The 16809-nt window shown below is 41.5% G+C and overlaps 1 protein-coding gene across 1 annotated transcript; it reads right to left on the reverse strand.

Annotated features, from left to right (window-relative positions):
* Positions 1-442: 442 nt before the first annotated feature.
* On the reverse strand, positions 443-12367 carry cldn19 (claudin 19). The gene is made up of 5 exons (XM_083770421.1): positions 11446-12367; positions 5663-5827; positions 5214-5298; positions 4334-4480; positions 443-1457 (listed from the first exon to the last, which is right to left on the reverse strand). Exons 1-5 carry the CDS (start codon positions 11666-11668, stop codon positions 1409-1411), a joined length of 669 nt encoding a protein of 222 aa, XP_083626547.1. The 5' UTR covers positions 11669-12367; the 3' UTR covers positions 443-1408.
* Positions 12368-16809: the final 4442 nt, after the last annotated feature.

The following is a 16809-nucleotide window of genomic DNA, read 5'->3' on the forward strand; positions in this document are numbered from 1 at the left end:
GGTAAAGAATCTGATACACCTGGGTCCTGGGCACCAGTGCTTTGGATATAAATAATTAAAGCACTGTGATATATTGCATGTGATGTTTAACAAGTGGATAATTCACCTGCATGCCGTAGATTTAGTCATTTAATTTCCTATCTCACTTGTTGGTACACACGTCTGCCAGTACCCTCAACAATACAACAATCATCTGATAAAAACAAAGCTGTGTTCAAGGCTTGTCTTTGTTGAAGCGATGGTGCACATGTTAACTTTGTGCGCATGCCTTTGAGGATCTGCACAGACCAGTGGAGCGTAAGTGGAATTCCACGTCTGCAATTATTGAACAACAGGGTGCTGGAGAAGTATTCGGGGTGGAAGGGAAGGTGAAAGTCAAAAGGGGTGAGAAGTTATAGGAAACATTTGATGCGTCATTAATTCAGAGTCAAATCCCAGCAAATGTATTTTTCTCTGTTTACTTTATTCTAAAAGAAACAGGAGTATACTGTAAAGAGATGATACACAATATCAAGGAGGTAAATATTAGATAAAAGGAATTGCATGGTGAATAAATGGCAACAGAACAGACATTTGAACCGATTACACACAGCAAAACTGGCGTTCCTTAGTACAGGACACAAACAGGAGACAGCACGCAGTACAGTACAGTACAGTACAGTCATTGAGAGTCAATAAGAACAGTCCTCTCATGCAAAATCATATTGGCACTTAACTAAAACAAAATTAACATAATTGACTATACCCTCAATCCAGGCTATTTGAAAATAGGCACACAGCTTTTTATAAAGTGTGGCATTCGGCATTATGTCGAAGATATAAAGATCTCCTTTGTTCTTCCTTAAGTGTTACTGTACAGTAGCTACGTACACATGTTGATATATTCAACAGAATGCCTAAATGATATATGTGATACAATAGAAAAAGGCAAATGTGATGTTTACAGAGGAACTATTGACAATATGCATCCTTCAGAGAAGATGCAATACTATATAATCCATGTAGTCAAAAACATACATGTGCAGAAACTCATGTTATAAGGCACTGTAGTAAAACATATATGTATTAAAAAAGGTGGTGGTACTGTATATAAACCTGGGCATTTTTAACATGTTATAGAAACATACCCTGAATGACTGTCACTCCCTAAAATAACAAAACAGACCAAACAGACAATATGCATTTTATCTTGCCCTTCTGATAGAAGTATTGCTATTTGGATAAAACAATAATCTTTACAAAGACGAAAACAACGGTCACTTGGCACATTAAAGGCCTGAATTTGTTTCTTGTTAATAGTTCATGTAAATTATTCTAAATGTGTCTGTTTGTCTGGTTTGTTCTTTGAAGAGTGGTTTGTCTGTTGCCAGAATTTAAAACCATGGTAAGGTCAGACGATTCTCCCAAACTACAAGTACTGCTCCCTTTTCTCTGGTGGGGTACTTTTAACATTTGGTCTGCAATTCAAAAAGGGAAAAAAAAAACATGTTTCAGTCAACGTTCAGTTATATTCACTGAGAACAAAATAAATCAAAGGCACATCTACAAACCCAGAAGTCATAGGATATAAAATGAATACATAAATCATAACGCAACATAACCACAACGTTTTTCAACTCATACAGTTAACCTTCAGTAAATAAAATAATATAATAGAGGGGAGGTCTAGTAAAGGGTTCACAGACTGAAGTGGACAAACCCCACCTTACCTCTTAAAGGAAATATCTATAACTATCTAAGCATACATATCCTTTAAGAGTCCATATTTACAAATAAGGCTCAGTGGGCGATGCAAGTTCCTAAAGGGGTGGTACACACATCTTGTTTTCCCACAAAATACTGATAAGGTGCAGATGTACGTAGAAAGGAAGGGAAAGATGGGAAGGGCATGGCTTATTCTAATATACAGGGAGACAGAGGTCAAAATGTGGGATATAAGAGGGAATGGGGAAGGGGGGAAAGACAGTGGTGGGAACTCGAACAGTCCTCGATAAAAAGGCGGGGCTGATCAGTCAGGGAAACTAGTTTCACTCAACAACTCTGCCCTGAATTAGAGGAGAGAAGAAGACAGTCAGAAAAGAACAGGATTAGCGGACATGAGGGGAAACTCAAAGACACATCAAGACCACACTGTTTGTCACCAAAAGCTCTGAGTTGTTAGTAGGTGAGTGGGTGCTTGATGGTTTAGGCAACGTAAGTGTTAGTGAAAGAACAAGTGATGCTACATTAGATGAGGACAACCTAGAGAGCTGACTGACAATTGTTGTCGGTTGCAGGCATTTTATGCCAAGTAAGAAATATTAGTAGGCCTAACTAATGTGGTGAAATGTTTGAAATGAAATGCTTGTTTGCTAGAGGCTAATGGCATACAAAAGGTCACTATCATGCCATGAATGAGGTAAGCTGTTACGTCATTCAGCCATTTTAATGGCTGAATGTTGGATCCCTGGCGGTGTCTCATCATTCTGAATCTGAATACATCCAATATTTCAAGGTAATTTTACCATTCTTGTTGAGCAATAATTGTTAAAACACAGCTGTTATTGACAGTTCAACCAAGGTTGTTTTTCTCCGTTGTTTGAAGTAGGTAAAGAATGTCCCCCCCCAAGCATGAGCACAATTGAACACTCCACCAACAAAAGTCTACCAAGAAGGTGGGGGGGAGACCCTTCCAGGGAGCAATTCTAAGAAAAGTTAATGGCTTTATTATGTGGAAGAGCAATGGACCAACTCTTTCAGCAAACACTAATGAAGGTACTGTATTGTGAAGGAGCACTTGGGGTCACCATTTTAGTTGGCTCAGGTTTGTCTGTAGCCACTTCTTATGATAAAACACATCGGGAATGGAATTTAATTGATTGGATGGCAATAACACTAAATGAAACGTTCACTTCCAGACTAGTATAAAGTAATCAGTGTTACTTGCCAGTAGCTTATAATACTATATACCACGTGAGAAGTGCAGAAGATATCTGAACGTAACATGTCTTTATTGTAACTGCAGATTATGAAGTGATATGTATAGGTCTTTAACGGAGGTATTAGCAAATGCACCATGATGTAGATGATGATGCTGATGTATAGTGATGAGTCTCTATCCTAGGAACTAAGCAGAGACCTTTGACTGACAATTCACCTTCCACTCCTGCAGATATAATAATGCCAAAGAGGCTATTAGGGAAATATAACATTGAATCGTGTTCCGTTCTTCAGCTGCTTATACAAGTACCGGTATGTTTATACAACGATGACTTGGCTCCCACATTGTCAAGTTTAGCTGGCTGTGTGGGGCCCACAATAGTGGAGGATCCCATACACTGTAAAGCCCTCAGTGTTAACTTAACTGAGTGCAAATGAAAATGTTCACTCAGTTACAGTTTTTACGTTACAGAGATAGATAAATGGACAAATGGAGTATTTTGACTGTGTAGTGCAGGGGTGACGGTTCTTCCTCACATGCAACTGCACCAGTGGAGGATGAAAACACAGAAATATGGAGGCAACACACACACACATGCAGCTCCAACCAGGAAGCATAGGACATGCTTCGTGTTTTGACCTGAGCCAAATAGTTTCCGGTTTTCGTGGACGTTCTAGCTCACTGATCATTCTGCAAATGTACCTACAGTATGATATCCTTCTCAATACGTCCCATTCTTTTATGGTTTGGTTTTGTGGTACACAAAGATATATATTTATATATTTTATATAATGTACCTACATATAATATATAAATATAGCTTTGCATCTCTAAAGAAGAAAGTGTGCAAAGAGAGCAAGAAGCTATTTGTAAGGTTTTTGGGACAGCTGTGTTGATTTAGACTTTGTTAAATAATGACTAAGATTTCACTCATTTCACTATCTATAAAAATAAGTGAACTAGATCACTATGCTCTCCGTGAAATGAGCAGGTCTGCTTACACATACGGTAAGAATGTTTCTGCACAATCAATGTTTTTTGTGTTTTGTTTCCACAATATTGCATCCTATTTATATTATTGTGTGTGTGAGTGTGTGTGTGTGTGTGTGTGTGTGTGTGTGTGTGTGTGTGTGTGTGCACACGCGTGCGTGCTTGTGCGTGTGTGTGTGTTCAATGTGTGTTGTGCGTGCGTGTTTGTGAATGTGAGTGCGTGCGTGCTTGTGTTTGTGTGCGTGCATGGGAATGTGTGCGTACATGTGTGTGTTTCATGATGCATGTCTCTCAGTGTGTGAGTGTCTGTGTGCAGCATAGTCTTGCTTTTAAGCTGAGTAACGAAGGGTAAAAGGGGGTGGAGCCAAGCGTGTCCTCTGCAATCTGTTTGGGTGGCTGGGGGGTGGGTGGGATTACACGTACTCCCTGGCTGTAGAAGGCTGTGATTGGCGGTAATATTGCTGCCCTCGTCTGTCTTCGTTAGAGCAGGAGCAGCAGAGGAAGGAGCCGCCCAGCACCGTCAGACTGGCCGCCGCCCACCCCACGAACAGGGCGGAGCCAAACTCGTACCTGCACAGGAAGAGGAGGAGGATAAAGCAGTGGTTCTCAAACTTTCACACGACATGTCAAGGATCTGTACATTGTATTTAGCTGTGGATCCCCATATGGACATATTTTGTCCCATACATGATTTGTGTAGTTAAAATGTTTGAGTGAGGCAAAAAACTTTTATCATAAAAAATGGTGGGTCTACAACCAGAGGTAGAGTCCAGAGGGAAGCACGCACATCTCTAAAAAAATCTTCAGGTGCAGAACAAAAAGATACGTACAGGGAAAAGGAAGGAAGTCCACACACTGTTCTACAGCTCCCAGAGTAATTTATTTTAAGTAAAAGGACGTTTCGGACTTCCTTCCTTTTCCCTCTACAACCAGAGGTATATAGCATCATTACATTTTACACCAGACAAATTATTATTACCTCCAACCAGTGTAGTCACTGCTGGAGGAGTGACTAGCTCAAACCAGAGCCATCTATCTAGTAGAATAGTTGCGATATTAAGGGGGCAGAAAACAGCACGGTCACGTGGTTCATGTACTCGTGCAAGCCCATAGACTCCATTCTTAACGGTTGTCCCTAAAGCCTTCAAATAGGGACAAACCAATAGAAGTCTATGTAGAAGAGCCGCCATTGGACTGGCCCCATGAAGTGAACGGAGTTTGCGTAACTCTGTCTATACTCTATGGCTCTGGCTCAAACTGATCAGTGATTTATTCAGTAATCTCCTGCTGAGGATGTATGTACCTGGCATTGATCGGCGTGTTTGGGTTGAAGAACTGGTAGGACACCTGAGTGGCATACCAGGACACAGAGACCATCGTGCATAGACCTGTGGACAAATAACAGATGAGTGAGTTATCAGCTCCAGCAGGCCTAAATGTGTAATACAAAATAAAAATCTCTCAAATAGGCAAACAAATGCATGCGAATTGCAGTGCCTGTTTGGTTTGTTTTTCTCCCTAAGGCTCATGAAAAATCAGGCGCTTATGTGGCCAAAGTGACCACTTCCTGTTTACAGCAGGCACTAATTGCGTACTAAAGACCCCTGGTCAGAGGAATGCCAGACCACTATCTCCCAACACCAGATACACGAGATATGACCAAACCCCAGCCTATGATACTTGATGCATTGCACTTGAATTGAAGTGTAGGCTGCTACAGATGGCTCCCTTTTGAGGACGGCCACGTCTCACCTGCTAGCAGGAAGAGCGCTCCTCCAGACACAGCGATGCGGGTCTTGGTGGCGGGATTGTTGTCTCCCACCTTAGTGCACTTCATGCCCACCACGCTCACGATGATGCCAATAAAGCCCAGCAGTACCGACACCACCATGAGGGCACGGCACGTCTGGATGTGTACTGGAGACAGGTAGAGACAGATATAGGAGAATGGCATAGGACAAGAGGAGCAGAGGAGAGGAAGGGGGGGGGGGGGTGATAATAATATAAAGAGATATGAGGAGCAGGCAAGACAACAGGACAGGGGGACAAGAAAAGGAGAGGTATGAAAGTGCGAGAGAAGACGAGAAGACAAATAAAACGGCCTTTTACGCTCATGTGAAATAAAGTGAACATCGCTTCACATGAAAAACACATCAGTATGAGGGAATGAAGCCATTCAAGCCAAGTGGGATTGAAAGGAGACCACAAAACCCATTAAGGACCGTCCACCGCTGTCCAAGATGGGGTAACTCTTTAAGCCCAGAGGTAACTGCTCTGGCCATGCTCTGGACCCTGAAACGATTTTCGAGATCATCTCCAGACCATTCCTAATCATTCCGCAGTGGTTTTGCTCTTCAGAATTCTGTGTGTAACCCACACGGGCCTCAGCATACACATAACTCAGTGGGAGGGACATTTTACATATTTACACATGCACACATATAAATGCAATGCATGTACACACACACACACACACACACACACACACACACAAAACAAATGTGCACATAAATAAACACCAACATGAACGTGCACGCACGTGCGCGCAGACACGCATACACAACTTCTGTGGGAGGAAACGACACAGATAAAACACACAACTGTCTCTCTCTCCGAGAGCAGCTGTAGGAGGACTGCTTTACATGTTTCACACAGTGGGATTAGTGTGGCCTTGTCACAAAGCTGGATTGTTTTCACAGGGCTGTCGCCACGGCGATCAGACATTATTGCTTCAAACACAGCCACCAGTGGTGGAAAAAGTGCTCACATTCATTTAGTAAAAGTATCAATACTGCAATGTAGAACTACTACTTACAAGTAAAAGTCTGGAATTCTAAATGTACTCGAGTAAAAGTAACAAAAGTATTGGCTTCAAAATGTACTTAAATTAAAGTGCCAAAAGTACTCACTCACTATGCACATGGTCCCATTTCAAGTTTTCAAATATTTTTAATATAGCAGATCTGCACGTTAATGTGTCACATCGTGACGCATTGTGAGCTTGTAGAACGGCTATTTTCAAATGGCCAAAATGTATAGAGCTGAAGTGGTTAATGTATGTTTTTTTTAATAATAAATCAAAATCCACAAAGTAACTAAATAAATGTAGTGGAGTAGAAGTACAATATTTGCCTCTGAGATGTAGCGGAGTAGACGTAAAAGTAACTTCTAGTAAATTAGAAATACCTCAAAGGTTTACTTAAGTAAATGTACTTAGTTACTTTCCACCACTGGTCAAGGGGATGTGTTGATGCTAATGTCAACCCAGGACATCACAATAATGTCACAGCGCCGACAGTAGAAATGTTTAGCATTTTGCCACGCATTATAATAAAATCTTGGTATCGTGTAAAGTTCCAAAATTTCAGATTTGTTAGAGACACCATACTTGGTGGTGAAAGGGCAATTCCATATACGTTGTTTGACAGTGTATATAGGACAAAGTCTTAAAAATAAAAACCACAGCATGTATTTACCACACAAAGGAAAGGAAGGTGTTCAACATATCTCTGCTGTCGGGAAGAAACCACCTAACTCCAAAATGAGCATTTTTCAGGAAATGAAAAATAAAAACATTTCAAGAAATGAAGAAAACCATATATGTTTTTGCTATATACAGGTTTAATGTTTGTTTTTCCTTAAACAAACATTAAAAACGCCATTGATAATGAAGGGAAATTTACGTCATCAAAGTTGGTACTTATATTGTCAATTACCTGCATGAGAGGGAGAGCTCGGGTGGTGGAGGCAGCTGTTTTAGCAGACATGTAGTTTGAGGGTCCAATGGAGTTAAGAGGTTTTGTCCGGAGCGCTTTTTACTACTTTTCATTGTTTCAATATTTTTTCTAACCAACACACAGACGTAAAGGGTGTTCAATAGCACTGATTTATGCTAAATTAAAAAATCCAAACCCTCAAAACTGGAGTTCGGTGGTTTCTTCCCCAGAGCAACGATATGACATAACTCAAAGCCACAACACTGAATGTGGGCTCATATAATGGAATAGAGTACAATAGAACAAAACAGTATAGAGAGAAAGAATGGCATTATGGTGCATACGAGAAAATTATGACTTCAAATACACATTTTGAAAAATAGAGTGCCCCGCAAGAACTAAAGTCACCCTATATGTCATTGTGTCAGAAATACACACACAGGCATTCATAGTTGGCAATAAAGTTCCATTTCACAAGCTGATCTAAAGCGGCACAGCGATGGGGGATGGAATGGGACCGTCTTTTGAAGTGTGATTTATGCGCTGACTGTTCCTTTTGATGGACGATTTTAATGGTTTTTTAACAGAGCAAGGTTTCATTTTATTTCTCTTTCATCTACGCTGGCCATTCTTCCTCTATTCTAAGTGAGTGGGGTGCTTGGACTGGCGCTAAATGACACCGTTCTGATCAGCGCAGCCACTGACAAGCCAAAAGGGCCTATGGGGTCAACAGCAGGGTAGAGAGAGGAGATGGGGGTGAGGTTGGCTCAACCACTATACTCTCTCTCGCTTGTGCCAAGTTGACAGTGCCAGCCACAAGATTTCAATGAGTGTGTGTGTGTGTGTGTGTGTGTGTGTGTGTGTGTGTGTGTGTGTGTGTGTGTGTGTGTGTGTGTGTGTGTGTGTGTGTGTGTGTGTGTGTGTGCGTGCGTGCGTGCGTGCGTGCGTGCGTGCGTGCGTGCGTGTGTGTGTGTGCGTACGCGTGTGCGTGGGCATTATAAGAGTTCCATTGTGAGGTCACTCGTGACTCTTTCATACGTAATATCTGCTTGCCCACTCCAAACATGAGACCTTCTACTGTATGCCCATTTACTACACTTAAATCAATTGATACAAAACGGACGTCCTGTGCAATGAACAAATATCCTCTTATGTACCGCGCGTCGTGAGGTGTGCAGGGGTGCATTGTAACCGGCTCTGATTGAATTTTGAGCTGAAAAACAAAGAAAGCAACGGAGAACGGAACAGTGTGTGTGCCAGGCCAGCAGGTGGCTGCCAGGCCACCCCAGAGGTACTACATAAGTGCTTTTGTCCTCGCTGGTGACCTCACTATAGAGCAGGGGAACAGGCAATGAGAAAGCTACCATTGTGGGCAGAGGACCTCAACTTCTTCCTGCTTGTAAAACAACAAAATCCAACCTGGCACTCATCCACCATAGTGGTATTAAACAGCAAGCAGAATCCCTACTAGATTGCTTTGTCAATTAGCAGAACAATGTCACGATGTTGACATGCAAAGACTCGTCCTTGAGCTTCACTTATGACAAAATCTTTAGCAGTTACAGTTAACAATGTAATCATCAATGCTGTAAGGGGCCATTTGGTTCCATTTGTACACACTCAGACTTGAATGAACATTCAGTCTCATTTTACATGTTACAATGTACAGAATAATCCCAGGTGATATATTGCTACCACATCATGAAGAACATCATGATCAAGGGGGATGCATTGACCCACCGTGGGTAATGCATCCCCCACACAAAGCCGTACCTCTGGCCCTGAAATAAGCAAGAAGAACTGTCCCTTCAGCACCACTCACACACCGCGAGTCATCTTTGCTTAAAACAATAGAAGCTGCAATCGCTCCCCCATCCGTGTAAGGTATTACACGACTGCAATGTCAACTACAACCTACAGAACACTTTACACCACTGCTGTTTGGCTGTCCCAGCAGAGCCCAACACAGTCTGGTGAGCAATTATACAATCACACAGGCCCTATCACATGTTGCTCCTGCTGTGGAGTTAGTCAAGGAGAAGAAGTTTGTTCAGAATTTAAACAGAGCGTTTCTGCTGGTCCAGTGGCTGGAGCAAACTAGCACTGGGGGAGATGTTCAGTGAGGAGAGTCAGATGGTCTGCTGCCTCCTGCATGATCAGATGATGATTTGATCTCACTGTGTAATGCTTATACTGTATGTCTGGTGCATCACCTGAGCAACATTTTCACCCTGACCGACTGCCTTTTCAGTTCATTGTTCATGCAGAAAAGATACTTTCACCCCTGGGAGGTTGACAGTAGGATTAAGAGTTGTTTTGCACCAGGTATCCAGAAGTGCAGGGCAGTGCCTTGTTTTATGCCTTGCTGAAGGGCAAGTGAATGTAATTGAAGCTACCACCCAGCCACGAGCTAGAATACAACCTGCTAATGAGGAGAGAACAGCTACCCTTTCATCATCACTACGTTTAGGTCAACATATGTAGAGGATTCTAAAATGTGTGCTTTGTCTACATGCTAGATAAGAGCATTGATGCAGTGTTATTTGTATTTGTTTGCTATCACAGAGTGGCTCTGTGCTCGCCTTTAACCTCAATCTATACACTCACTGGGTGTGTTACTGGACCAATGGAACAATGCCCACATGTGGGGAAGACAGAGCACATTCTGGGAATATCTCTGGTGTTTGTCTCAACACTGCTCTTTTCTTCTCAGAAAGAACGCCTATTCATCCACCCAGGACAATACGTTGTTCTTATTACTGGGATGAGCCCAAAGAGAACGCATACATGCATCCCTTCACATAGAAAAGCCACAGGAAAATGTTTTGATATAATGAGTCAACTGAGACACCAAAATGTTTGCTTCACTGCCTTGTTGTTCCATCTGAGACTGTGGATTAACCACACGCATGAACGTTTCTTAAACTGACCACAGAGAAAAACTGTCAAAACTTTTTGCTTTGAATTGTGTTCTGGAAATAGTTTTTTTGTCTGGGTCTACCCCCCGTAGTCTTTCATTAGAGAGCCTAATGCAATGATTCAGGCAGACAGTGTATAGAGGGATTCATGTAATCTGCGTGTCATTAATTATGAGTCGGTAGGACTGACTTACTGATCGGAGATGACAGAAAGCTCATATTGAGGGCTAATTTATGTCTGAACCCCGCATTCCTCGCCCTCCCCCTCCCCCACGTCCCGCCCCAATCCGCTCCTCATACATTCAGTTTGATGATGATGTTTGTGAGTTTTGAGGCGACAATTTCATTAAACAGGCTAGCAGCAGCATTTCTAAGTGAGATTTATGCTGCTGAAGTTAATGCGTTGCGGATAGCAGGGAATTAGGGAGTTGTTTTTCTTCTGTTTTCACATTCTGCTGCTGATTCAAACATTTGGCCTGATGAATGGGGTCAACGCAACTGTAATAACTTTTTAATTAAAGCAGGGCCATACATAAGTGTAGCTCTCGGAAAGCCTTTGTTTTCAGACAAGCACTGCGTCATCCCAGACAAAGAATATTCTGTTATGAATTATACTAGTAGCACTTCCACAGTAGAACATTCTTTACAAAATAAATCACTGAAAACATAGACGGTAACTGAAACAATAACATACATTTTTACTTTAAATGCAAAGCAAAAAAGGACATTTGGAAAGGGATGCAAAAGTTGCCAGCTCTAAGATCATAGCCTAAGTCAAACAAATGGATAAATGTGTAGGCTATATACTGTATATCAAACTACTGAAGCCCCTTAACTATAAGTTAGAAAGTTGAGTGTAAAGTGACGCTGAAGAAATCAGCCGTAGAGTAATTGTACTCACTGTCCAACGAGAGCATGGAATCAAAGATCTTGCACTGCACCTGCCCCGTGCTCTGCGACGCACAACTCATCCATAGCCCCTCATATAGACCGACAGCTGTGATGATGGCATCCCCGGCATACGAGGACTGCTTCCACTGTGGCAAGGCCACCGTAGAGATGATGCCTATCCAACCGCCCAATGCCAGGAAATATCCCAGCAACTGGAGACCTGAGTTGGCCATCCTTGACTAGATATATTTTTTCTTATCAATGTTTGTTCCTCCCTCTCTCTCTCTCTCTCTCTCTCTCTCTCTCTCTCCCTATTAGTGTTGTTTGTAACTCTCTGTCTTTCCTTTATAAAACTTTATATCCTTTGTTTGGAGACTTCTTCGGGAACACCTGTAGGAATCCTGGCAGGAGTTCTCCTCTTTGTTCCCTATCTGGTCCCTCTGAGCATCTCTCTCTGTCTCTGTTGTCTCGCTCTCATCTGGAGGTTTCCCCCTCTGTCTGTCTGTGTCTCTCTCTGTCACATGCACGTCCTGAGTGATTTAGGGTTCTGTGCTGTAGGGGTCTCTTGCAAAGTTGTCTCGTGAGAGTCCCGGACTGATGGTGCTCTGTGGACGTGGGGTGTTCTGCTTGGCCGCTGTGGTTGGTTTGTCAGGCTCCGACGCTGGGCTGCCTCACTCTCTGCATGGCTTCTTCCAGTCTGTCTCTGTCCCTCTCGGTCTCACTCTCTCTCTCTCTGACTCTCTCTCTCTCTCTCTCTCTCTCTCTCTCTCTCTCTCTCTCTCTCTCTCTCTCTCTCGCTCTCGCTCTCGCTCTCTCTATGTGTGTCTCTCTCTGTGTGTGTGTGTGTGTGTGTGTGTCTCTCTCTCTCTCTCTATCTGTGTTCTTCCTCCACTACAATCTCTCCATCTGCTCCAGGCTCAAGTGGCTGAATGAGGCATGGAGGCAAAAAAAGAGTGAAAGAAAAGTAGAAGGAAAAACATGAACACAAAAAGCCCCCCTAACAGGTTGAGGGCAGATGGAGTAAAAAAGGCCAGCTTGTAATTGGACAAATCTCTTCTAGGAACGCCCAATGGGAGGAGAGAGGGAAGGGTAAATAAGGGTGGGTTCAAAAGAGTAGTTTGAAGTAAGGGAAGGGATTAAGGTAAGGAGGCAAAGCGTCATAGGTGAAGTCAAAATAATGTAGGGCCATACATCGAATCATATCTAACTTAATATCTCTTTTTCCCAGAGATCTTTAAGAGACCTTTTAAGGAAAATGTAATTATACATGATATGCACATTTAAACTATACAATATTAATATCTATTGGTCATCTTATATAGGTGGTTTTCTCAGGTAAAATATGTCTGTCCATCGACCCTTTAAAAATTTGCCGCCTTCTCCCTGATGGCTGTAAAGTGCAACAAACAGACATAAATCAGCATCTAAACAATGACGGCGTGAAAAGGACGTGTCAACCCCAGACAGGCACTCTGGAAATTATGGGCCGCCGGGGGAAGGTCCCCCATCACCATGGCAACCCCAACAATTGAACCCTCTGGAGTGGGAGAGAGAGAAAGTAAGAGAGAGAGCGAAGGTAAAAGAGTGTGTGTGTGTGTGTGTGTGTGTGTGTGTGTGTGTGTGTGTGTGTGTGTGTGTGTGTGTGTGTGTGTGTGTGTGTGTGTGTGTGTGTGTCACAGAGAGGGAAGGACTTCACATTTTGCTTCAATTGTACCTTCTTCTCATAAGCTCAGAATGCGGACACATTCCAGTTTACTCTTTAGTGCTAAACGCAACATTTCCCACAGTTGCAATGCAAGAACTGTACAAACTTCCTTCAGATTGACTCAATTATCCTTAATTCACTCTGCAGCCATAATTCAATAATTTCCCTTTGACAATTAAACCGTCAACACACTATCTTAGAGAAATGGCCGTTTTCTCGCGTCAGTAAGAGACATGTCTCACCCCCTCACTGAACACACACACACACACACACACACACACACACACACACACACACACACACACACACACACACACACACAACAAAGATGCTCTTACCTATAATCTCACATGACGTTTTTAGACTTGTGCTAATTTAACTGTATAGTATGGATGCTTACGTGTCCATAATGTCATTCTGGCATGTTTCTCCACATATGGTTCCCTTCTCTGCCTGTCTCAGCTGATTACTTCTTCTACTTTCCTAGTTCAATGTTGAACTTGCAAAACATCAGGAAAGCCATGTGAGCATGCACGTGACCCCACTTACCAAAGCATGCTAAACCCCCATATATGGATGACACTCAGAAAAGAGGCTATATATTCCGTACATGGGGGGGGGAGGGTGGGGGAAGGGGGGTTCTGCATATGACTCTGAATATCATGCTTGAGCCTCCATAATGTGTCAGGCACTCAATCTCCACATTTCCTATGGTGTATTTGTACATCTGCCCTCTCTCTATATGGTAGAGTGGTTAATACCGCTATGGTAACATCGCTGCATGTGCTCAGTGTCTAATTAGCAGTGGTGGGAAAATAAACTAAGTACATTTACTAAAGTACTGTACTTAAGTACAATTTGGAGGTAATTGTACTTTCCAATTTCCAATATGTTTAATTCTATACTCATTCTATACTACATCTCAGAGGCAAATATTGTACTTTTACTCCACTACATTTATTTGAACACTTTAGTTACTAGTTACTTTGTAGATTTCAGCTCTATACACATTTTGACAATTTGAAAATACAAGCATACAATGCATCGTGATCATAGGTTGGGAAGAAATGGGATATTCTGCACAATGAGTACTTTTACTTTTGGTACTTGAAGAACATTTTGATGCCAATACTTTTCTGAGTTCGTGCATTTTTTATTCTGGACTTCTACTACGGAGTAGTTCTACATTGTAGTATCGATACTTTTACTTAAGTAAAACTTTTTCCACCATTGCTAATTAGTGACTTGATGTTCAGGGCAGGGGGAGGTGTGGTAAGAACACAGGTCAGCTGAGAGGAGAGGGAGTGAAGGGAAAACAAGTGACCAGGTCCTCGAGGGAGGGGGAGGTGGTGATGGTGGGTGCTTCAACATTGAGGGAGGGGGCGGTGATGATGGTGGGTGCTTCAACAGGGCCTCTGGAGAGGTGCAATTTAGATTTATTATAACAACATATGGCTGCTGGGGCTAACTGCAGCTCACCGCAGGTCAGTAACATGAAGTGTTACTGTCCATTTATGCCCTTGGGAAAGGCAGTGACCACCAGTACGGTAAACTAAAATTACCCACTTAACACTGAAGAGGATTATGTAATTTTGCATTTGTACATTTGTTCAATTTCTGAATTGATTGAATTGAAAGTCATTTGCACCCAAGTCTAAAGAACACATTAAAAAGGTTCAGCACACTCTCAAATCTCAGGCTTATGTATTTCGACAAAGAAACCTCAATTAGTGTCATGAAAAGTCTGGTAAAAAGTAAGTTTAGCCTCTGGCTAGTCTTTTCTAATCCTTTAGATGGTGGGCCAAGTTGGCCAACACATTTAGGACCTGGAACATGCGACAAACTACCTTATATACAATAATAATTACATTGCTATAAAAGTTAATAAATTAAGCCGTGTGGTATAAGTGGGCTACTACAGACAGAGTGTGTATAATCAAATGTTACAGAGGGCAGGTGCATACACAATTTTGTGTAATCAATCATTAGTGCAGGCTCCATCCTTGAATGTAGCACAGAGGACATTTAGTACATCAAGGTTTAAAAAGAGCATTTTATCTGGAGACAGACAGTCATACTCCTTTTTAAACAAGAGCTCTTTCATGGTTCAAGGTCTCTACTTAGAAAAGAGAGAAACAGTGTATTGTTTAAGACAATTGAAACAACAATGTATAGGTTTGTTTTTAAAACGTGAGAGAAGATTTTCATCCAAAAGTCTAGAGACGATTGACAGTGAAATAGAACTATGCGTTCGTCCTACCCGATTTCATCAGTGCAAAGCCATTGCTATCGTTATCCTACCTATGTGGGAGGACTATGGGTAAAATACTGTAAATCCTTTACTTTCGGGGCCTTTAATTCGGGGCCAGATTCTAACAATTCTAACAAATTGTTACATTTCATTTAACAATTGTATTCAACCTATCTTCAATTGGTCCTCACTAATGCTCGCGATAATATGGTACAATTCTTTTTTTGTGTCTCAGAGGAGGGCTGTGGTCTGTGGACAGTTCAGAAATCCACCTAAAAATTCCAATTTCCTTCTATTCCAATTTCCAATAATAGAAGCCATTCTCACGTTAATAAAAACTAAAACATTTGATATCTTGTTCGGAGAAGGAACTGCGTTATAGTGAAGTCCTCCTTTAAAGGGTAAGACCACTTTTTTTGAGGTTTGGGTTGTGTAGTTACTTTGCCATGATGCAACTCCAAATGTGGACAAGAAATAAAAATGAACTGCTCCAGTGATTAGAAATTGATAATTCAAAATATGCTCCTCATTGACTTACATTGTAGCTAAAACAGCTCTCAAAGTCACTCTTTTAGTACGTAAACAAACACAAACAATGTTGATTCAGACAATATAGAGCATCACCAAAACTCATGTGGTTTTATTTTTTCATAAAAATGTTATCTTCCTGTTGATTTGTCCATTTTATTGGGAAGAAAACCCGGACTGGATCCGTGGACCCGGATCCAGATCTTCAAATAGTAAAATCAACAGGAATCTAAACATTTTATGAAAAAATAAAACCACATGAGTTTTGGTGATGCTCTATATTGTCTGAAATTGTCTGAAACTTTGTTTGTGTTTGTTTACGTACTAAAAGAGTGACTTTGAGAGCTGTTTTAGCTACAATGTAAGTCAATGAGGAGCATATTTTGAATTATCAATTTCTAATCACTGGAGCAGTATTTTTTTATTTCTTGTCCACATTTGGAGTTTCATCATGGCAAAGTAACTACACAATCCAAAACTCAAAAAAAGTGGTCTTACCCTTTAAGTTGTTCTATTTGCAAGTTATTGAATTTGCATTTAAAATCGATTCCGTTTGAGTTCTGTGAGAAGCTGCTGGAGATGATTGGATATAAGTGGCTGCACAACATTCTCTATGCACCTGGGAAGGGGCAGGGGTTTATTTGTTAGATTTTTGTTATTAGGGTTTGGTGAAATTGTAATTGGTGGATTGTAATATCATTGGTTAATCTTAGTTAGTGTTGTATGGGTATAGTTTGTAGTTATTTGTACTGTTTAAATGGTAGTCTTTGTTTAGCCCACTTTTATGTTAGTAGTGTAGTGGTTGGTCTAATTTGTTAGGGCCCACATTTGTTAAAACATTTTTGACACAAAACAGGAAAAGGAAAGGAAAATGGGGTCACTCTGACCTT

The sequence above is a fragment of the Protomyctophum parallelum genome (assembly GCF_964188405.1).
Source record: "Protomyctophum parallelum genome assembly, chromosome: 8".
Classification (NCBI taxonomy): Eukaryota; Metazoa; Chordata; class Actinopteri; order Myctophiformes; family Myctophidae; genus Protomyctophum; species Protomyctophum parallelum.

Bases quoted from the DNA above. Each gene is read 5' to 3' on its own strand.
- cldn19 (XM_083770421.1), bottom strand. From the start codon at position 11,668: ATGGCCAACTCAGGTCTCCAGTTGCTGGGATATTTCCTGGCATTGGGC. The intron at 5,828-11,445 runs GTGAGTACAATT...ACCTGTCTCCAG, and splicing joins TTCCATGCTCTCGTTGGACA to TACACATCCAGACGTGCCGT. The intron at 5,299-5,662 runs GTGAGACGTGGC...ATTTGTCCACAG, and splicing joins AGCGCTCTTCCTGCTAGCAG to GTCTATGCACGATGGTCTCT.